Source organism: Thalassophryne amazonica, chromosome 6 (assembly GCF_902500255.1).
Source record: "Thalassophryne amazonica chromosome 6, fThaAma1.1, whole genome shotgun sequence".
Classification (NCBI taxonomy): Eukaryota; Metazoa; Chordata; class Actinopteri; order Batrachoidiformes; family Batrachoididae; genus Thalassophryne; species Thalassophryne amazonica.
In genome coordinates, this window is record NC_047108.1 from 11501561 (window position 1) to 11525144 (window position 23584).

The following is a 23584-nucleotide window of genomic DNA, read 5'->3' on the forward strand; positions in this document are numbered from 1 at the left end:
TTTAAATGTTGACCCCTACCTACCTATAGCTGCCGCCCCGGGATGGCCACCATATGTTTGTATAGGTCCAGGTATATTGAGGCTGGATAGTCAGAGTTATTTAATTCCCTTAAGTGGTATTGAAAACCTGCATGTCTCTGGGACTAATATATTTATCAGTAATGTGTTTTTATAAATGTGTATTTTGCAGTTTTGCGACCTTGGAGAACACTGGCCTGCTCTTCTATAACGGACGCTTCAACGAGAAACACGACTTCATCGCCTTAGAGATCCAAGAGGGACAAGTGGTGTTGAAGTATTCCACAGGTACTGTATCTGGGGTCTGTTCTCCTGACAATAAGGCAGATGGGAAAAATTGTTCACTGTTTTGTTGCTGTTCTTTTGTGTATTTGTTTTATGGAATGCCAGTGAAACCAGAATTAGGATTAAGCACGTAGTAAAGACGATGCACTTCCTGCGAATCCCAATTTGGGTTTCTGAAAGGCTGATTACCTCATGTTAAGTGCACGTGATGAAAAGGTGCAGATGTGGAGAACTGCAGCTTCCAGTGCTTTACTGCATTTACATTTTTGTCATTACTTATAGTTAGAAACAGTTAAACTACACTTTCTCTTCAAATGTCAGACGTAATGTGAAATGACCATATTTTCCAGAGCATAAATCATACTGGAGTATAAATTGCACATTTTTCTGTATTATTGGCTCTTGAATTTGGGATTTTTGTGCATTGTTAAGGTGTACTTTTTATTATTGGTGTTATTTATTTATAGGTAGTGGATAACACTATGTAACACAATTTTTGTTCCTGGCTTCTAAGTGTTATATTTCAACTGCTTATGTCTAAAGTCTATGGAAAAATGACTACATTCAGCACAAACTTTGATTTGATGTTTTTTAACGTTCTAGAAAGTTATAAAAGTTTCTTGAAATTTCTAGATAATTCTGGAAACTTCTAGAAAATTCTGGACAGTTCTAGCAGTTAAAGAATATTCTAGAAGACTACTCAGTAGTAGTGAAGGCGAATCGAGAATATGCTTGAAAACAGACAAATTTCAAAATATCATTGTCCTGATCAGAGAAGCAAAGTTTCTGTGGAATAACAGCTATTTTCTATTTATTTTAGGCATAACAGGTTAGGAAAACATACTGTGTACCCAGGAACAAAACAAAAATAAAAATTTGTTACATAGTGTAATTATTAAGAAGAATGTTCAGAAATTGCTCAAATTCAACAAACGTGAACAAAAATGACCCAAAATCCTCGACACAAGCACATAAACTGTTGGGAAAGTGTAATGACACAGGCCCACAACAGGGGGCGTAAATGAATGGACAATGGATTGAGCTAAAAGATAACAATTTTACTGTTGTGAATGTGCACAACGAAATACAGACAATCACAGAATTTGAAACAGTCAATGTACAAAGGTGACGTGTGGGCAGGCTCGAGGATACAAGACGTTTGTCCAGAGAAGCGCCGGGTCCCACACGATTTCCACTGACAACGGGTCTGAAGTACATCGGAGCCGCCAAGTCCTGAGTCCCCAGGTGGCCACCATCTCCAGCTGTCAGACCTGGTACTGCTGGCAGGAAGCAGAAACAGTTACAGGCGTGGGTAACACAGTCAGCAACAGTTCCTTTATGGTGGGCAAAACAGCTCCACCTCCAAAACAGGAGCACAGTCAATGCAGAGCCTGAATCAACTACTTATCACAGCTTGTAGTGAGGAGTGAAGACCGTCACTCTTCCGTCACCCACAAACCCAGCCTCCAGCTGAAGTAGGGAAACAGGTACGCCTGCAAACAGTTCAGAAGCAATTACGTGCGTTCGGCACAACAACAGCTGAGAGAATTACCTTGTAGGTAGAAGATATCTCGGCAGCGAGGTTGAGATGCTGCCCGGCTTATATGGTGGTGGTGGTTGATGAATGACAGCTGGCGTTGACGATGAGTGACAGCTGCCACTCCCAGTTGCTCCTGTGGGGCGGATGCGCCCTCCTGTGCCCGAAGCCCACACTTCAGGCAGGGCGCCCTCTGGTGGTGGGCCAGCAGTACCTCCTCTTCAGCGGCCCACACAACAGGACTCCCCCCCCCCCCCTAACGGGCACCTCCTGGCGCCCGACCAGGCTTGTCGGGGTGTCGGGTGTAGAAGTCGGCCAGGAGGGCCGGTTCCAGGATGAAGCTCCTCTTCACTCAGGAGCGTTCTTCAGGTCCATACCCCTCCCAGTCCACTAAGTACTGGAACCCACGGCCCCTCCGACGGACGTCCAGGAGTCGGCGTACTGTCCATGCTGGCTTCCCGTTGATGATCCGGGCAGGAGGCGGAGCCGGTCCGGGAGCACAGAGGGGTGAGGTGTGGTATGGTTTGATCCTGTAGACGTGGAATACCGGGTGGATCCGCAGTGAAGCTGGGAGTTGGAGCTTCACTGCGGCTGGACTGAGGACCTTGAGGATTTTAAATGGGCCGATGAATCTGTCCTTCAGCTTAGGGGAGTCCACTTGCAGGGGTATGTCCTTGGTTGACAACCACACCTCCTGCCCGGGCTGGTATGCAGGGGCCGGGGACACTTGGCTGTTATGAGCGTACTCGATCCAGGCCAGATGGTCACTCCAGGCCGCTGGGTGCGCGGATGTTACACAGCGGAGGGCCTGCTCGAGCTCCTGATTAGCCCGCTCTGCCTGTCTATTCGTCTGTGCGTGGTACCCGGACGAGAGGCTCACGGTGGCCCCCAGTTCTCTGCAGAAACTCCTCCAGCCTTGAGAGGAGAACTGAGGACCATGATCCGAGACAATGTCAGTTGGTATCCCATGCAGACGTACGACATGGTGGACCAGGAGGTCTGCTGACTCCTGGGCCGTTGGGAGCTTCGGGAGGGCCACGAAGTGGGCCGCCTTGGAGAATCGGTCCACTATCGTGAGGATGGTCGACATGCCCTGGGACGGCGGGAGGCCCGTGACAAAGTCCAGGCCGATGTGTGACCAAGGGTGATGAGGCACCGGCAGTGGTTGAAGGAGACCTTGAGTCTTTGAGTGATCCGCTTTGCCCCTGGTGCAGGTGGTACAGGCCTGGACGTACTCCCGGACGTCGGATTCCATGGACGCCCACCAGAAGTGCTGCCGGACCACTGCCACAGTTCTTCACACCCCGGGGTGACAGGAGAGCTTGGAACCGTGACAGAAGTCCAGGACTGCAGCTCTGGCTTCTGGTGGGACGTAGAGTCGGTTCTTTGGGCCAGTCCCCGGGTCCGGGCTCCGTACCAGGGCCTCCCGGACGGTCTTCTCCACGTCCCAGGTGAGGGTGGTCACGATAGAGGACTCGGGTATGATGGATTCCGGTGGATCCGACAGCTCGGTTTTGACTTCCTCTTCATGTACCCGGGACAAGGCGTCAGATCTTTGGTTCTTAGTCCAGGGGGGGTAGGTGATCTGGAAGTCAAAACGCCCGAAGAACAGTGACCAGTGGGCTTGCCTGGGCTTCAGATGCTTGGTGGTCCGGATGTACTCCAGGTTCCGATGGTCCGTGAAAACCGTAAATGGTACCACGGCTCCCTCCAACAGATGTCTCCACTCCTCAAGAGCCTCTTTCACCACAAGGAGTTCCCGATTGCCTACGTCGTAGTTCCGCTCTGCCGGGGTCAACCTGCATGAAAAATTGGCACGGGGTGGAGAACCTTGTCGGACTCCTCGCTCTGGGACAGCACGGCTCCTATCCCTGAGTCAGAGGCATCCACTTCAACCACGAACTGGCAGCTAGGATCGGGCTGCACCAGAACTGGTGCAGTCGAAAACCGACGTTTCAACTCCCTAAACACGGCTTCGCACTGATCCGACCAGGTGAAGGGGACTTTAGAGGAGGTCAGGGCTGTTAGGGGACTAACTGCCTGACTGTAGCCCTTAATGAACCTCCTATAGAAATTTGCAAAGCCGAGGAACTGTTGCAGTTTCCTACGGCTTTTCGGTTGCGGCCAGTCTCTCACCGCCGCAACCTTGGCCGGATCAGGGGCGACGGAGTTGGAGGAGATGATGAACCCCAGGAAGGACAAAGAGGTGCGGTGGAACTCGCACTTCTCGCCCTTCACAAACAGTCGGTTCTCCAACAACCGCTGCAGGACCTGACGTACATGCTGGACATGGGTCTCAGGATCTAAGGAAAAGACGAGTATATTGTCTAGATATACGAAGACGAATCGGTGCAGGAAGTCCCGCAAGACGTCATTAACCAAGTTTGGAACGTCGCGGGGGCGTTAGTGAGGCCGAACGGCATGACCAGGTACTCAAAGTGACCTAATGGGGTGTTAAATGCCGTCTTCCATTCGTCTCCCTTCCGGATCCGAACCAGATGATACGCATTCCTCAGATCCAGTTTAGTGAAAATTTTGGCTCCATGCAGGGGCATGAACACTGAATCTAACAGGGGCAACGGGTATCGATTGTGAACCGTAATCTCGTTCAGCCCTCTGTAATCAATGCATGGACGGAGCCCGCCGTCTTTCTTGACCACAAAAAAGAACCCAGCACCCATCGTGGAGGTGGCGTTCTGGATCAACCTGGCAGCTAACGAGTCCCGGATGTAGGTCTCTATTGATTCGCGCTCTGGACGTGAGAGATTGTACAGTCTACTGGACGGGTACTCAACGCCCGGGATCAGATCAATGGCGCAATCGTACAGCCGGTGGGGGGGAAGAGTGAGTGCCAGATCTTTGCTGAAGACATCAACAAGATCGTGGTACTCCTCAGGCATTGCCGTCAGATTGGGGGAACTTTAACCTCCTTGTTAGCTGTCAAACCGGGGGGAACCGAGGATCCTAAACACTCCCGGTGGCAGGTTCCGCTCCACTGAGCCACAACCCCAGATGGCCAATCAATCCGGGGATTGTGTTTTATCGTCCACGGGAAGCCCAAAATTACGCGGGAGGTAGAAGGAGTTACAAAGAACTCAATCTCCTCCCGATGATTCCCAGACACAACCAGAGTTACTGGCTGTGTCTTGTGTGTGATTAAGGGGAGAAGGGTGCCATCTAGTGCTCGCACCTTCAATGGTGAAGGGAGCGCCACCAGGGGGAGCCCTACTTCCCTAGCCCATCTGCTGTCCAGCAGATTCCCTTCTGACCCCGTGTCCACCAGTGCTGGGGCTTGAAGGGTTAAATCCCCACTCAGGATTGTAACTGGGAGACGTGCGGATATGCGTATGTGTCCCACGTGAATTTCTTGGCCCACCCTTAGCCCAGTCTCTAAGGGCGGGCATTGGTGTTTAACCGCTTGGGGCAGTTTTTCTGCATATGCTCGCTCGAGCCGCAGATAAAACACTCCCCACGCGCCAGTCTCCTCTGTCTATTGGAAGCCCTCAATTTAGCCCTGCTTGTGTCCATAGCATCATCAGCAGGGGGAGCTGTAACCACACGGAGTGTTGAGGCTGTGGAGCGTGGGGAGGGCGGAACCCTTTCGGACCCAGAAGGGAGAGGAACGGCACGTGCCCGGCCACGTCCTTCGTCTCGCTCCCGGCGGCGTTCGTCTAACCGATTGTCTAATCGTATAACCAGGTCGATGACCCCGTCTAAATCCCGCGGCTCGTCCTTAGCCACCAGGTGCTCCTTAAGGACCGACGACAGTACGTTTACAAAGGCGGTGCGGAGTGCAGCAGCATTCCAGCCAGACCTCGCAGCCGCGATGCAGAAGTCGACTGCATACTTGGCTGCACTCCGGCGCCCCTGTCGCATAGACAGTAGCACTGCTGAAGCGGTCTCGCCTCTATTAGGATGGTCAAAAACTTGTCTGAACTCCCTCACAAACCCAGTATATGTTGTTAGGAGCCATGCATTCTGCTCCCAGAGCGCCGTAGCCCAGGCGCGTGCCTCACCTCGAAGCAAATTAATCACATAAGCCACCCGGCTTGAGTCTGATGCGTACATAACGGGACGCTGTGTGAAGACGAGCGAACACTGCATCAAGAAGTCTGCGCACATCTCCACACAGCCTCCGTACGGTTCCCGGGGGACTTATGTATGCTTCAGGGGACGGTGGGGGGGGTTCGCTGAACGACCATTGGAATGTCTATATTTGGCACCAGGGCAGCAGGAGGAGGAGCTGCAGCCGTGCCCTGAGCGTGCGCTTCCACCTGTGCGGTGAGAGCCTCCATCCTACGATTGAGTATAACGTTCTGCTTGGTCATTAAATCCAACCGAGCAGTGAAGGCAGTGAGGATTTTCTGCAACTCACCAACCATGTCTCCTGCTGGCGCCTGTGCACCCTGCTCTTCCATTGGTTGTTCAGCCGATGGTTGACGCCCCTCGGAATCCATGACGTTGCCCGAGATATCCTGTGTGACCCACAACAGGGGGCATAAATGAACGGACAATGGATTGAGCCAAAAGATAACAATTTTACTGTTATGAATGTGCACAACAAAATACAGACAATCACAGAATTTGAAACAGTCAATGTACAAAGGTGACGTGTGGGCAGGCTCGAGGATACAAGACGTCTGTCCAGAGAAGCACCGGGTCCCACACGATTTCCATTGCCAACGGGTCTGAAGTACACCGGAGCCACCAAGTCCTGAGTCCCCAGGTGGCCACCGTCTCCAGCTGTCAGACCTGATACTGCTGGCAGGAAGCAGAAACAGTTAGGCGTGGGTGTGTGCACACCCAGTAACACAGTCAGCAACAGTCCCTTTATGGTGGGCAAAACAACTCCACCTCCGAAACAGGAACACAGTCAATGCAGAGCCTGAATCAACTACTTATCACAGCTTGTAGTGAGGAGTGAAGACTGTCACTCTTCCGTCACCCACAAACCCAGCCTCCAGCTGAAGTAGGGAAACAGGTACGCCTGCAAACAGTTCAGAAGCAATTACGTGCGTTCGGCACAACAACGGCTGAGAGAATTACCTTGTAGGTAGAAGATATCTCGGCAGCGAGGTGGAGATGCTGCCCGGCTTATATGGTGGTGGTGGTTGATGAATGACAGCTGGCGTTGACGATGAGTGACAGCTGCCACTCCCAGTTGCTCCTGTGGGGCGGATGCGCCCTCTCGTGCCCGAAGCCCGCACTTCAGACAGGGCACCCTCTGGTGGTGGGCCAGCAGTACCTCCTCTTCAGCGGCCCACACAACATAAATGTTTGACAAGATGGTTACAATTCATTACTTTGTTACAAATATCAAAGAGGAGCATAATTTAAATTTGAACTCATTTATACTCCATTTGAAAACTTAAATTACGAGGATAATAAATTTTTTTGTTTTGCTAAAATTCTGGTGAAAACATCAATAATAACAATGATTTCTATTTTGAATATTTTCAGATATAATATTTCATAAAGCACTAATAGCCCAAGTGTGGCATACATTAGTGTTTTTATAACTGTTGTTTTTTTTTATTATTATTATTTGAGTTAGTGAGCTAGCCATTTGTCATGCACAGTTGCTAATCAATTCCAAACCTTGCTAACATGACTAGTAGTGTGCACATCCAGTGGCAGTAGAACAACCAGAGCTCATAGTCTCACTAACTGTTCACACGTTCTCACTCTGATGGTTTCTCCAAGTGCTCACTGGGCCCTGAGGCCCACTGGTGATGGCGTTACCGAAAGAATGGTCCCCCCTACAAATCGGTCCACCCTGCCTTCACTGTGGATGCGTCTGAGTCTGACTCTCTGAGTCTGACTCTCTACACCCAAAGCAATCAAAGGGAATAATGTGATTATTAACCATCAGATGACAAATTGAAACCTATTAAATCATTTTAAACCCAGTTTTAAGCAGAAACAAGGCGATAATCCGTGAGTCGTTACTGACGATGTGAAATGACGTAGGCGCAGCAGCACGTCAGACGCCGACGTGCCGCTGTGGCGCTCTGATCGGTCCCCCGTCTTTTATTAGGAAATAATGCTGAATTTATGTGGAAATAATTATTGTCAAAAGCTTCAGATATCTGCCGCTGAGATAGATGATGACTGGAGGCAGTTTTAAGCAGAAATGAGGTGATAATCAGTGAATCGCTGCTGATGTTTCAAAATGACACATGCACAGTGAAGGCAGGGCGGACCGATTTTTAGAGGGGACCATTGAGTCGGTGACACCGGTGCTTATCCCCCGTGAAGTGGGTGAGACTCTGTTCAGATCTTAAGTGTGCACAAACTGTATTTGTCCTGCAGGGGAGTCGTCCACTCAGGTGAGCCCGTTCTTACCTGGTGGCGTCAGTGACGGCGACTGGCACACGGTTCACATCCACTATTACAACAAGGTGAGTCTTTATTACCGTTGTGTTGTTGTGAATATTAGTGTTTCTGATGCACTGGCAGAATTGTTTCTCTGCCTTCACGCTGCCGTGTCTTGAAATTAAATATTTGTACGTGTGCATGAGGATGTGGGCGTTTGATTGTCTTCATGTTACCCACGCATATTTATTGCTCATCTTCTTTAATTTTCTTCATTCTCTTTCATTTTTTTTTTCTCAGCCAGCAACACACTATGTGAGTATGAGTGTGTGTCAGGCTGCATGTACAGTACCTTCCTTCCTTCCTTCCTTCCCTCCTTTCTTCCTACCTACCTTGCTTCCCTCCTTGCTTAGTTTCTTCCTTTTTTCCTTCTTTCCTGCTGTCCTTCTTTCATTCCTTCTACCCATCCTTCCATCATCCTTCCTTCCTTCTTCCTTAATTCATTCATTCCAGCCTTCCTTCCTTCCATAATCCTTTCTTTCTTACTTCTAGCCATCCTTCTTTCCTTCCATCCGTCCTTCTTTCTTCCTTTGTTCCATTCTTCCTTCCTTCCTTTGTGCCTTCCTTCATTCCTTACTTAGTGCCTTTCTCCAATCCTTTGTTTCTTCTTTCATTCCTTTCTTTAATAGCATACAATAAGTGATGAGTGCATGATTTTTACTCCTCTGTTTTCTTGTCTTTCTTGTTGTGCTCTTTTCCTCCTAACGTCCTGTGCAGTGGTGATGGAAACGCTGATTCCAGTCTGTGTAAACTATCTTCTGTGTGACGACATTCTTGCATGTGACATCTTTTATTCTCTTTCTACACGGTACTTGCCGTGTTGTGTATCTGTTTAGCCAAAGCGCAGTTTGAGCGGCGCGGCCCAGGGGCCGTCAGACGAGAAGATCGCCGTGGTGAGCATTGACGATTGTGACACAGCCTTGTCACTTCGCTTCGGTACACACCTGGGAAACTACAGCTGCGCCGCACAGGGCAAACAGACCAGCAGCAAGAAGTGAGTTTATGTGTCTCAGCGGCTCCTTTCCTTTCCTGGGCCTCTTCATGCTGCCATCATCACCCGTTTCTTAACGTTTAGCTTCTGAGAATTGTGCCAACAGCAAAGTCATATCAGGCCACACTGCTGCTAGAAAGACATGCAATCAAAAAAATTATCCAACTGATACAAAAGAAAGAAAATATTCTTTCAATATTGACATCAGTATCCTGCTGTTTATGACAACCGATGACGCATAACTATTTAACCTTCTTCCATTTTTACTTCAATCCTTCCTTTTTTAATTGTTCCGTTCTTCTGTACTCTGCATTATCCTTCCTTCTTTCTGTTTCCATCTTATCTTCCTTTTATCTTCCTTTCTTGTGCTTTTACTTCCTTCAGAGTTTTATCCTATCTCTTCTATCCTTGCTTCCTACTTTCCATCTTTACTTTCTCCTGTTTCCTTCCTTCCTTCCTTCCATCTGTCTTCCCAGCATCTATCTTTTGTCCTTCCATCATCTTTCTTCTTCTCTTTCTTTTTTTTTTCTACCTTTTTTCTCTCATCCCTTCAACCCATGTTCCCATTCTTCCTTCTTTTATTCCTTCTATCTTTCACTGTCTGCATTATTCTTTTCATATATTATTTCCGATCATCGTTCCTTCTACCGCTTGAGCGGTGCGGTGCTGTTATGAGCCATCCATCTGGTTTTCCTTTTTACTCTCTTTTTATTTAGTTTTACTTTTTATTCTCCCCAGTTTTTCCTCATATTTTTTCATTCTTATACATTTGTTTCTGTCCTTCCTTCAATTTCAGTTTCAATTTTTTAAAATTTGTTTTCATTTATATAGCGCCAAATCACAACAGAAGTTGCCTTAAAGCGCTTCACACAGGTAAGGTCTAACCTTACTAACCCTCAGAGCAAAAAACTCCCTCTGAGGAAGAAACCTCAAGCAGACCAGACTCAAAGGGGTGACCGTCTGCTTGGGCTCTGCTTGGGCCATGTGATCGCCGGCCACTAGCCCTACACTTCACTAAAAGACCCAGAATTTAGGTAAAGTTGAGGCCGTGGCCCGTTCCAATTACTAATAAATGAATTAAAAGAGTAAAAAGCGTAAAACAAAACTGTACCAGTATGCTAGCCATATGAAAGGGAAAATAAGTGCATCTTAAGTCTGGACTTGAATCCTTCATCCTTTCTATCTTATTTTACATATTTATTCTATCCTTCCTTCTTTCTTTTCCTGTTCATGGTTATTGGTGAGATGTAAACATACACTGTGTGTGTGTGTGTGTGTGTGTGTGTGTGTGTGTGTGTGTGTGTGTGTGTGTGTGTGTGTGTGTGTGTGTGTGTGTGTGTGTGTCATGGATGTCCTTCCTTCTGTTTGTTTTTTAGTCTTCCTTCCTGGTCGTCTTCCTTCCCTGAGGGTGGGAGGGTCATTTTGCTGATGGGCTAATAGACGATGTCTTCGGGCACTTTTGGCTTTTAAGCATCACTTGTGGTTGGCCTTGTCAAACTTTTGCACTCCTCCGTTTTTACAGCGCACATCCTAAACGTTAAACTCCCACACAGCTTTACTGATATCACAGCGTGCACAAACAAGCATCTTGTCACGGCGCTGACGTCTCACCTCTGTGAGCTGTAATAACACCGGCGGGGTTCTATGAAGCTGAGAGAAAATGAGTCAGATGAAATGTGACCACTTCTCTTCCATTAGCAGTTTGTCTTCTTCTCCTCGCTCTGTTGTTCTAATCTCTCTGCTGGTATTTGCTGTGTCGCTCGCATCTTCCCATGTTTGATGAGCTCATCCTCTTTAGGCTTGCTCTCCGCCTTCCTGCAGTGAAATTCACATGCCGCTGACATCCATCCATCCATCCATTTTCTTCCGCTTTATCTGGAGTTGGGTCGCGGGGGCAGCAGCTCAAGCAAAGCCGCCCAGACCTCCCGATCCACACACACCTCCTCCAGCTCCTCCGGGGGAACCCCGAGGCATTCCCAAGCCAGCTGAGAGATGTAGTCCCTCCAGCGTGTCCTGGGTCTTCCCCGGGGCCTCCTCCCAATGGGACGTGCCAGGAACACCTCTCCAGTGAGGCGTCCAGGGGGCATCCGGAAAAGATGCCAGAGCCACCTCAACTGGCTCCTTTCGACCTGGAGGAGCAGCGGCTCGACTCCGAGCTCCTCCCGAGTGACCAAGCTCCTCACTCTATCTCTAAGGGAGCGCCCAGCCACCCTGCGGAGGAAACTCATCTCAGCCACTTGTACTCGCAATCTTGTTCTTTCGGTCATGAGCCAAATCTCATGACCATAGGTGAGGATCGGAACGTAGATCGATCGGTAAAGCGAGAACTTTGCCCCCCTACTCAGCTCTCTCTTCACCACGACGGTCCGATACAGCGACAGCATCACTGTAGATGCTGCACCGATCCATCTATCGATGTCACGCTCCATCCGTCCCTCACTCGTGAACAAGAGATACTTAAACTCCTCCACTTGAGGCAAGGACACTCCACCGCCGCTGACATTTATTGGAATGTAAGTTGTGCATCTGAGTTGGCCTAAAAAACCCTCCCGCACACTTGAGAGTAAACAAAATACTCTCCAGATGACAACTCAACATTTTTTTCTCCTCATCGCATTGCCTTTTCTATACATTCAACATTTCTTTCCAGCCATCATCTACCTGTTTTTACGTTCGCATTCTCTCGATGTTCTCTGTAACGCACACTTAATCTCGTTTGTTCACGTGCTTCCACTTCACTTTTGTCCCTGCTGGGTTTTTTTTTTTATTCTTTTCACAGCCGTGAATCGGCTATTTGTTGTCGTTCCCAAACATCTTCATCTTTTCATTCCTTTCTCTTCCCCCTTGTCACCAAAACTCATCTTGTCATCCCCTTTTTTTTACTTTTTTCTCTTTGTATTTGCTGAAACATCCTTAATGTCTCGTGTGATTATTTTCTTCCTGCTTCTCTTCTTGTTTTTATCATCATTTCTGTCAACAGCATCTGCTGTTGACACTACAAACTCAAAACTATTATGTTCAAACTTCTTTTTTAGCAATCCTGTGAATTACTAAACTAGTATTTAGTTGTATAACCGGTTTTTCATGATTTCTTCACATCTGCGAGGCATTAATTTTGTTGGTTTGGAACCAAGATTTTGCTTGTTTACTAGTGTGCTTGGGGTCATTGTCTTGTTGAAACACCCATTTCAAGGGCATGTCCTCTTCAGCTTAAGGCAACATGACCTCTTCAAGTATTTTGACATATCCAAACTGATCCATGATACCTGGTATGCGATATGTAGGCCCAACACCATAGTAGGAGAAACATGCCCATATCATGATGCTTGCACCACCATGCTTCACTGTCTTCACTGTGAACTTTGGCTTGAATTCAGAGTTTGGGGGTCGTCTCACAAACTGTCTGCGGCCCTTGGACCCAAAAAGAACTATTTTACTCTCATCAGTCCACAAAATATTCCTCCATTTCTCTTTAGGCCAGTTGATGTGTTCTTTGGCAAATTGTAACCTCTTCTGCACATGTCTTTTATTTAACAGAGGGACTTTGTGGGGGATTCTTGCAAATAAATTAGCTTCACACAGGCATCTTCTAACTGTCACAGCACTTACAGGTAACTCCAGACTGTCTTTGATCATCCTGGAGCTGATCAATGGTTGAGCCATTGCCATTCTGGTTATTCTTCTATCCATTTTGATAGTTGTTTTCCATTTTCTTCCACGTGTCTCTGTTTTTTTTTGTGTGTGTGTCCATTTTAAAGCATTGGAGATCATTGTAGATGAACAGCCTATAATTTTTTGCACATGCGTATAATTTTCCCCTCTCCAATTAACTTTTTAATCAAACTACGCTGTTCTTCTGAACAATGTCTTAAACGTCCCATTTTCCTCAGGCTTTCAAAGAGAAAAGCATGTTCAACAGGTGCTGGCTTCATCCTTAAATAGGGGACACCTGATTCACACCTGTTTGTTCCACAAAATTGACAAACTCATTGACCAAATGCCACACTACTATTACTGTGAACACACCCTTTTCTACTTTTTTTTAACTAATAGCCCAATTTCATAGCCTTAAGAGTGTGCATATCATGAATGCTTGGGCTTGTTGGATTTGTGAGAATCTACTGAATCTACTGGTACCTTGTTTCCCATGTAACAATAAGAAATATACTCAAAACCTGGATTAATCTTTTTAGTCACATAGCACGACTATTATTCTGAACATTACTGTAGATGGTTATTTTAGAGATGTTGGAACAGACCGTTTGGTGTCATTGTGGTTGCCATTCAGGATCCAGGGCAGTTCTGTGGTGTCATGGATGCGGAAAAGCACGGCACCAGCACATGCTCACAGGCTTGACTTGTATGTTCCCAGGTATATTCTGAAGTAATCAGTTACACTTGTATGTAAGTGGATGTAAAGTTGTAGGTAATACTAATTTTGTCTTCTATTAAAAAAATAAGAAGTCCGGTCCAATTTCCTTAATTTTGAAATTGGGATGAAAATTGGGGCCAAATATTAGCACTGCAAGACAGCCCTTAGACCTTCTCTACTTTTTGTGGATAAAGACACCCGCAGCATGTCTCTGTTTACCTTTGTCTCCTTTGCTTACTTCATATCTCCTCCTCTCAGGTCGCTGGATTTGACTGGCCCCTTGTTTCTCGGCGGAGTTCCAAACGTACCCGACAACTTCCCGTTTGGCTCCAGGGAGTTTATTGGCTGCATGAAGGACCTGCACATCGACAACAAGCCCCTTGACATGGCTGGATTTATCGCTAACAATGGAACGCTTTCCGGTGAGACAATACGTTTGCACAAAACAAATAAATAAAAACACTGGATTTTATATTTTATGCGTTTTTTTTTTTTTATTTATCAGTTAACATGATAATTTAAAACTCTCGATGGTGTAACCATTTCTTCTGCTTCTGTTAGGCTGTAGTGCGAAGCTTCCATTCTGCAAATCGAACCCCTGTCAGAACGGAGGAACGTGCAGGGTGAGCTGGGAGACCTTTTTCTGTGACTGCCCCCTGGGGTTTGGAGGGAAGGACTGCAGCCATGGTGAGAATCAAAGGCTTTGTCATGATTCACTGAAGGCTGAACCAGCTGTTCTGAAATGAGACAGTCTAGCCCACAGGGCATCCTGCCCTTCCGCCTGACACCTAGCTACTGTAGTGGGTGCAACGTGTAGTTTAGGAATCATTTTATTTATTTGTACTTTACTTACAAACATTATTTTTTTTTAAATAATTGTACACATTGAGCCTGAAAGTGTCCTTAAAAAAATGATTAACCATTTCTTTTTGAAAAAATAAATAAAATTGCACAGTGACTCTTGGAATTGCTTGGGCCATGAAAAATACATCTGTTGTAGCCTTTGTTTTTGGGCAAGGAAGGCTGCATTAGTCAGGCACATTCCAAGGATCCTTTGAAATGAGACAGCCTCATCACATTGCTGTGGCTCATGTGGTTGAGGAATGCAGCCTTGGAAGGATGCAGCCCAGTGGCGCTGGTAAAAAAAAAAAAAAAAATCTTGGTGGGGCTTCTGTGCCAATAGATTTCCTTGCCTCGTCCAGTACAGGCATTCAAATGAACAGTCGGAAAATTACTACAGTTCCACAATAATCATTTCATGTCCTGCTCAAAATCAGCAGTTTGACAGATAAAGTTAAACATTTACAGCTGTATTAGGCCTCATTTATACTTCGGAAAGGATCAGTATCAAATATAATACAACACTCAAGTTCTTGAGCAAGAAACATTTCACCATTTGACATCAATTACACACATAGTACACCAAACTGTACTGTACTGCCATTATCTTCAGCCAAACAGATCATAGGGTTCACAATGACACCGACCCTAACAGAACAGAAAATATCACCAAATTTACTCTTTCAAAATATGGAAAAAATTGACAATTGACAAAAGAACATTATGTACATACGACAATGTTAACACCACCTTCTACAAAAGACAGGGAGAGAGAGAGAGAGTGAGAGAGAGTGAGTGTGTGTGAGTGAGAGAGAGAGAGAGAGAGAGAGAGAGAGAGAGAGAGAGAGAGAGAGAGAGAGAGAGAGAGAGAGAACGCCACTGTGCCTGACTGACTGACCTGATACGTCAAGTTTATCGCTGACTGTAGTAGTAATCTAACTTTCCCGCATTTTCTGTAGTAGCGGCAAAAATTGTATCGCCCCCAAGCCATTAAATTTGGCGATGCTGATTGGCCAAATATATATTATTTTTCCTTAGCAACCATACACAATTGGATATTTCATCACACTTCAAGGGCTCTTTGAGTGATCGCCCACGAAGAGAAATGATACATTCTGTCGGTGGAAATGCACTGTTGAATGATAGTTAGTTGGTGGAAATGTTTTAATAATTCAGATTACATGTAGGCACATACTGGTAAGTAAAACTGACATTGATAATACTTTAAAAAAATATATATTTTATAATTTTTCCCCTCCAGATCTTTGAGGGCAGCACCCGAGCGCCCCCTATGGTCCAGCCGCTACTGATGCAGCCCCTGAATTAAGACACAGCCTATATCTGTTGTAAATCTGTTGTTTGCCATTAGTGCCACCTGTTGTTTTGGAAAATATTGCATCGGAGAATATACCACTAGATAGAACAACTCCAGATCCAAGTGTATCTGAAGTACTACCTTTGCATTAACAACAAATGACATGATGGCTGAGATAAATGGTGTTTTCTCGATTGTGACCATTTCTTTAAGTGCAGTATTCACAATAACTGCTTTGTTCTTCTATAGCCTGGTTTGTTTGCAGCAGTTATACTAATGCATCATTTGTTGCTGAATGACTGTTGAATTTAAATTGCTAAAAGTAGTGGTGTTACACTCATGTCATGCTTTATTAATTTTGTGTCAGGCTAAATTGTTTGAATTACAGATATTTAAGGTCCGAGATATTCACCATAATGAGCTGCTTTACATTTTAAATACTCCAGACTTTTATAGCTGGAATTGATTTGTCATTCTGTCGTTACAAATGAATATCTCCGTCTATAATTCAGTGGTTTCCTCCTTGGTTTTGTGCTGAACCATCATACTTTGAGCTTTTAAAGTGAGAGTTTAAGTGGATTGTGCTTATGGATGAAAATATGATGGATGGAAGAGGAGCTGCATTAGTGGATGTATTGACAGAATGAAGAGTGAGTGTAGATAGAATGATGAAAAATGTTTTTATGAATTGTTTTTAGCTCAGAAGTGGCTGGTGCACTCACTGCTGTGTCACTTGGAACAATCAAAATGTTGTTTTATTACCTTCACAGTGGATGTCTTTTAGAATTATTGATTTGCTGTGTTTCATCAAAATACCACAATATCTCAATAAGAAAAATGTTACCATTATTACCCAAGGCCATCAAATATGGTCATCAGGTACTGCAAAGGCTTTTTGTCCGTCCATCTGTCCATCCATAAGTCCAGTCCTGTTACTGCCATCTTCTTCAAATTCACAGGGAACATTCTTGAGACACAGACCTTGGACAAGATGGTTAACTTTGACATATTTTAAGAAGTATTTTAAGAAGTTAAAAAGTCACATTCTGTACCTAATTATGCCCCGCACGGCTCTTGCACTGTGAGGCGGGGCATATAGCATCCGGGTTGTCCGTCCGTCCTTTCGTCTGTCTGTCCATCTGTCTGTCCAGCCGCAATTCATTCGCCGCAACGTATCTCGACACCTATTTCTCGCAAAAACTTCATATTTGGTGGGTACATGCCTTGCAGGAGTACTTCGCATGGGTTCGAAGGCCAGTGACCTTGACCTACTTGAAGGTCACCAGTGGTCACAACTGTCAAATCCTTCGGCGCAACGTAGCTTGGCACCTTTTGCTCACAGAAACTTCATATTTGGTGGGTATTTGCCTTGGAGGGGTACTTCGCATGGGTTCGAAGGCCGGGGATCTTGACCTACTTTTCAAGGTCACCATGGTCACAACTGTCAAATCCTTTGCCACAACATTGGTTGGCACCCATTGCTCACAGAAACATCATATTTAGTGGGTACATGCCTTGGAGGAGTACTTTGCATGGGTTCGAAGGTTGGTGGCTTTGACCTACTTTTCAAGGTCACCAATGGTCACATGTGTCAAATCCTTTGCCTGAAATTTGTTTGCCGCAATGTACTTCGGCACCTATTGCTTGCAAAAACTTCATATTTGGTGGGTACATGCTTTGGAGGAGTACTTCATATGGGTTCGAAGGCTGGTGACCTTGACCTACTTTAAAAAATTAACAATAGTTGCATTTGTTCGAAGGCTACCAACTTTTTATGGTCACTCTTGGCCACATCCTCTGAATAATAATAATGTCAATCTCCAATTTTTTCACTGTGTATCCCAGTTTACATCAAACACATGAAGGTTCAGCCAAATACCTACCCCACACATGTACATATTCCTGCACTTTACATGGAAAATACTACTGCATGTGGGGCATTTTGTGACGAATGTCTCTAGTTTTATGGTATGATCTTGCATATGTTAGTATGGTGACGTCACTTCCTTGTATCACCAGCTGCAAACTTTGTTTAATTTTTGGCTAGAATTAACACCATTGTCACATATTATGTAAAAGCTTGTGAGAAATAAACACTTCTAAAACTGAAAACACTGCTTTTGTAACCTGATAACATCTCTGAAAGGATTTACAAAACATTTAGCGGACGTTAGTGTGGTGACGTCACTTTCTGGTTTTGCTAGCTGCTAACTTTGTGGCTTGAAATAAAACCTTTCTCATATATTATGTAAAAGCTAGAGAGAAATAAACACTTCTAAAACTGAAAACTCTTTGGAACCTAATAACGCCTCTGAACTGAATTACAAGACAATTCATGGAAGTTAGCGTGCGCACTAATGTCCGCTAACTCAAAGGTAAATTCCTATAGAGTTAAATTTGTCTCATTACTACCTACAAATGCACAGATGTGATCTACGAATATTCCTTGATTTGCACAACTTCCTCTCTTGTCAAAAGCTCATATAAGCACACACAAAGGGCCTCCTGCAGATGCTGTTTAAAATGTAAATATTGTTTTGATTGATTGACTGATAGATGTTTTTTTTAATATGTACATATTGTACGTAAGACAATTGGATCTTAATAATTAATTAAACAACTGCAAATGATAAAGAACACTGCTCATATGGCCGAGGGTATTTTAGCATTGCATCATATTTTTTAACTCTCATCGGCACACATTGTAAACCTACAAACCTGTACACCTCAAGTTCTTGTTTTTTAATACTGTTAACATTTTATTTATACTAATGTTGTAGATATCTTTAATATTACACACACACACATATATAGTAGCAGGGTTGGTGGCCAAGTGGTTAATGTGCTTGGTTTCAGTTCAGAAGGTTCCGGGTTCAAATCCCACCCCTGCCACATTTCTCCATGTAATGTGGAGTTGCGTCAGGAAGGGCGCAACTCCAATTGTGCCAATTGTGCCAATTCAACATGCAGATCCACCTTGGATTTGCTGTGGCGACCCCATGTGCAAACAAGGGAGCAGCCGAAGGGACTTACTATATATATATATATATATATAGACTAGACTAGATTCTAAAGCATTTCACAGTTTCTGTCCTTCTTACAGAACTACATAAATATCTCAACCTTTAAAAATCTGTTTTGGTCATAGCCTCTAATTGAGTGTGAGCACCCCAAAGAATTCTAAAATGTCAATCAATATTTGTTCCACACATTTTTTTTTAATTATGTTTTGTCTGAGGTCAACATCAAATTTGACAAACATGTCTCCAAAAAGCAGATTGTAAATAATTTCACTGTTTCCACAAAAGCTGGTAGCAAAATAGTCAGTTGAAAATGAGAGTTTTATTAATGCTTTATGTCTAGAATGAGTTTGTTTGAAGTAACTGAGCTCTGGGAGGTGGAAGGATGTGCATGTCTGTAGTGGGGTAGTGACAGGTTAACAGGTTACCCCCCCCCCCCCCCCACACACACACACACACACACACCACTCCATTCATACTCAGCCACGTTCCCACTATGTCCTCCAAAATTTGGGCGGATGCCATAAGAACTTGCACAACATTGTAGGAATTCAGTAGTAGTTGGTAAGCATGAGTTATTTGTTTCCATGGATATACAGGACATAGTCGAAGTTTGCACGTTCAAAAAAACACAGTGAGGACATGGTCAAATCAGGATGAAGTAAGGACTTAATAAGGATGTAACAACAATGGCACTAATGTAGTTAAAACCTACGAGACTTCTTTGAAATAGTGTGGATGGGAAAGACTGCGTTGTCTTCTCACTGCGTTGTCTTCTCACTGCGTTGTCTTCTCACTGCGTTGTCTTCTCACTGCGTTGTCACAATGTTCTTGCTACGTCACTGGAGTTCTCATTGTGGCCTCCCCATGCTTATATACTGTGATCATGGTATGTCCATGCCATGTTGTAGAAGCTTGCATGAGGTTAATACTTTTTTTTGGAGTGGACCATGTCTGTAGCATGTTTGCAGCAGGTTCTCACCTCATCTATCTCACCTTCAATGAATTTAGCATAAATACTAAATAAAATGAGCTGTACAATCAAAACAACAGACATTTAAATTTTTTATCCATGTTTCTTAAAGCAACTTGTGTTACTGAAAGCATACAGGGGCTGTTAAGAGCTCTTGGAGGTGAGCTGTCCATGGTGCTCATCTGACACTGTATCGTCAGAACCATGAACAGCTCATGAAAAGGAACACTTCAGACTGTATTTGTTGTTGACACAATAGTACAGTGCACTATGTAATTCCGTAAGATTTGCTTGCCAAAATTGATTTTTTTTTTTTTTGTTGTTTAAATGGCTTTATTTGGGTGCTAATAAATAAAAAATGTCAGGGTCTGAATTTTCAGACCCCTGGAGCCCACTCTGGGGATGCCCCTTAAGTTTCCTACCAAAAAGGTCTGATTTTCAGTAATATTTCTAAATTGTAAATTAATCTTGGTAATATAAAGGTGTTTATGAGACATTTAAGGAGTAACATGATATCAGGCTACCAAATAAAAGACATATTTTTGTATTTTTTAACAATTTTGTTAACATTTTAGCATTAAATATAAGAAAATTAGAACAAAAAGCACCTAATTTCTTTAACTTTCTTAGGACAAGAAATTATTTTATTTCAGAATGTGATGTAAATTCAGCAGCATTATTTACCCATACTGAACACATACATATAAGGCATCTATCATTGTTGTTACAATCTCACATAAATGATACATGTGGATCCTTTGATCATAATGATTCTATTCTGATGGAATTTTATTTAATTAGAACCCCTTGTGTAATAGTAGCCACTGTTTTCTTTATTAGCCTGTTGGCTTTTGTATTTGCCATGTCTATCTGTCTGTTTGTCTGTCACCACGATATCTTCAAACTCAAAGAGCAATTTCAAACAAACTTGGTGGATGAACTCAATGGATCATCCTGTGTCAACATGGATCATGTCAAGGTCTTGGGTCTAAGATCAAGGGAAAATCAGAGGTCATCATCTAAAATATGTTAGTGACCATATCTCAGTAACTAGATGAGATGCTGAAACGTGGTTTTCTGCATAGAGCTTTTCTCTCCTGGGGCTAACAAATGTATCAGACCTCTGATGTCAATGACACCATGTGACAACATTAAGCAAAATTTAAAAAATTGGTGGTGAGTCAGGCTTGTGAGGGGAGGAGCCTCTGTTCGACTCCCTGTTAGGGCCCTGTCCCACTGGCGTTTAGGAGGATTTGCGTATGGATTGCGCACAAAATTGGCCCATATTCGCCAAACATCTGCAGTATCCATGTAACATGTCTGAGTCGGCCGTCATCCGAACACGTCCGTGATCATCCACAGAGGCACGCATGTCTGCAGCCAGGATTTTTGAGCTGTTCAAAAATCTGGATGCGGATAACATCCGCTTTACATACTCCATATATACTCAATTCATACACAATACATACTCACTCTATGCGCTGTAAATCTGCCGTTAACCGCTGATATCTGCAACTAACAGGGATTTGTGGCTTGGCAGCGGACCGGGACAGTGTGTAAAACAGATATATTGCGTGCCCATCATGTCCACATCACAAACTAAAATATGTTGTAGCGAATGCATACAGATTGGCCACGAATAAAGTGTTTTTATTACATCTGCTTTGCAGATGATTTGCGGACGATCTGTGAATGCATAACAAACATGTCACGTAAAACCAAAGTATTATATGTAGCAGAAAGCGACATACCTGCCAGTCAGTGCCGGTCCAGCTGTGTAAATCCACAAAGACGTAGCTGCTGCAATCCAGGACTTTTATTTAACACCAACAAAAGGAAGAGCTGTTGTTTTCTTTGCCACAACTCATGCCGGTCTGTTTTCTGTGACACTCTCAAAAAAAAAAAAAAACACTGTCTCACACCCTGAGCGGCTTCCCCCCTCCCGCTCCCCAAACTCATGAACAGTTAACCCTCGCATGACAACATGAACATTAACTCTGTGATCAACTTGTCCAAGTCCAGCAAATGCTCCAGAGCCTGTATTGTTGGTGTGAATGGTGATGCCGAAAGGCCCGAGTGCACTTATTTTATGGCCGCAATGCAGATGCCCTGCACGCGCAACACATACGCGATGCATTCATAATCAATCAATCAATTTTTTTTATATAGCACCAAATCACAACAAACAGTTGCCCCAAGGCGCTTTATATTGTAAGGCAAGACCATACAATAATTATGTAAAACCCCAACAGTCAAAACGACCCCCTGTGAGCAAGCACTTGGCTACAGTGGGAAGGAATAACTCCCTTTTAACAGGAAGAAACCTCCAGCAGAACCAGGCTCAGGGAGGGGCAGTCTTCTGCTGGGACTGGTTGGGGCTGAGGGAGAGAACCAGGAAAAAAGACATGCTGTGGAGGGGAGCAGAGATCGATCACTAATGATTAAATGCAGAGTAGTGCATACAGAGCAAAAAGAGAAAGAAACAGTGCATCATGGGAACCCCCCAGCAGTCTACGCCTATAGCAGCATAACTAAGGGATGGTTCAGGGTCACCTGATCCAGCCCTAACTATAAGCTTTAGCAAAAAGGAAAGTTTTAAGCCTAATCTTAAAAGTAGAGAGGGTGTCTGTCTCCCTGATCTGAATTGGGAGCTGGTTCCACAGGAGAGGAGCCTGAAAGCTGAAGGCTCTGCCTCCCATTCTACTCTTACAAACCCTAGGAACTACAAGTAAGCCTGCAGTCTGAGAGCGAAGCGCTCTATTGGGGTGATATGGTACTACGAGGTCCCTAAGATAAGATGGGACCTGATTATTCAAAACCTTATAAGTAAGAAGAAGAATTTTAAATTCTATTCTAGAATTAACAGGAAGCCAATGAAGAGAGGCCAATATGGGTGAGCTATGCTCTCTCCTTCTAGTCCCCGTTAGTACCCGAGCTGCAGCATTTTGAATTAACTGAAGGCTTTTCAGGGAACTTTTAGGACAACCTGATAATAATGAATTACAATAGTCCAGCCTAGAGGAAATAAATGCATGAATTAGTTTTTCAGCATCACTCTGAGACAAGACCTTTCTAATTTTAGAGATATTGCATAAATGCAAAAAAGCAGTCCTACATATTTGTTTAATATGCGCTTTGAATGACATATCCTGATCAAAAATGACTCCAAGATTTCTCACAGTATTACTAGAGGTCAGGGTAATGCCATCCAGAGTAAGGATCTGGTTAGACACCATGTTTCTAAGATTTGTGGGGCCAAGTACAATAACTTCAGTTTTATCTGAGTTTAAAAGCAGGAAATTAGAGGTCATCCATGTCTTTATGTCTGTAAGACAATCCTGCAGTTTAGCTAATTGGTGTGTGTCCTCTGGCTTCATGGATAGATAAAGCTGGGTATCATCTGCGTAACAATGAAAATTTAAGCAATACCATCTAATAATACTGCCTAAGGGAAGCATGTATAAAGTGAATAAAATTGGTCCTAGCACAGAACCTTGTGGAACTCCATAATTAACTTTAGTCTGTGAAGAAGATTCCCCATGTACATGAACAAATTGTAATCTATTAGACAAATATGATTCAAACCACCGCAGCGCAGTGCCTTTAATACCTATGGCATGCTCTAATCTCTGTAATAAAATTTTATGGTCAACAGTATCAAAGCAGCACTGAGGTCTAACAGAACAAGCACAGAGATGAGTCCACTGTCCGAGGCCATAAGAAGATCATTTGTAACCTTCACTAATGCTGTTTCTGTACTATGATGAATTCTAAAACCTGACTGAAACTCTTCAAATAGACCATTCCTCTGCAGATGATCAGTTAGCTGTTTTACAACTACCCTTTCAAGAATTTTTG

The 23584-nt window shown here is 44.3% G+C and overlaps 1 protein-coding gene across 1 annotated transcript in view; it reads left to right on the top strand.

Annotated features, from left to right (window-relative positions):
* celsr3 (cadherin, EGF LAG seven-pass G-type receptor 3) overlaps window positions 1–23584 on the top strand; it is a 258686-nt gene that overhangs the window by 155876 nt on the left and 79226 nt on the right. The window contains exons 5-9 of the mRNA XM_034171441.1: window positions 191–306; window positions 8153–8241; window positions 9052–9209; window positions 13837–14000; window positions 14140–14265. Of these exons, the coding sequence (XP_034027332.1) occupies window positions 191–306; window positions 8153–8241; window positions 9052–9209; window positions 13837–14000; window positions 14140–14265 (653 nt within the window). The remainder of the gene's footprint in view (window positions 1–190; window positions 307–8152; window positions 8242–9051; window positions 9210–13836; window positions 14001–14139; window positions 14266–23584) is intronic.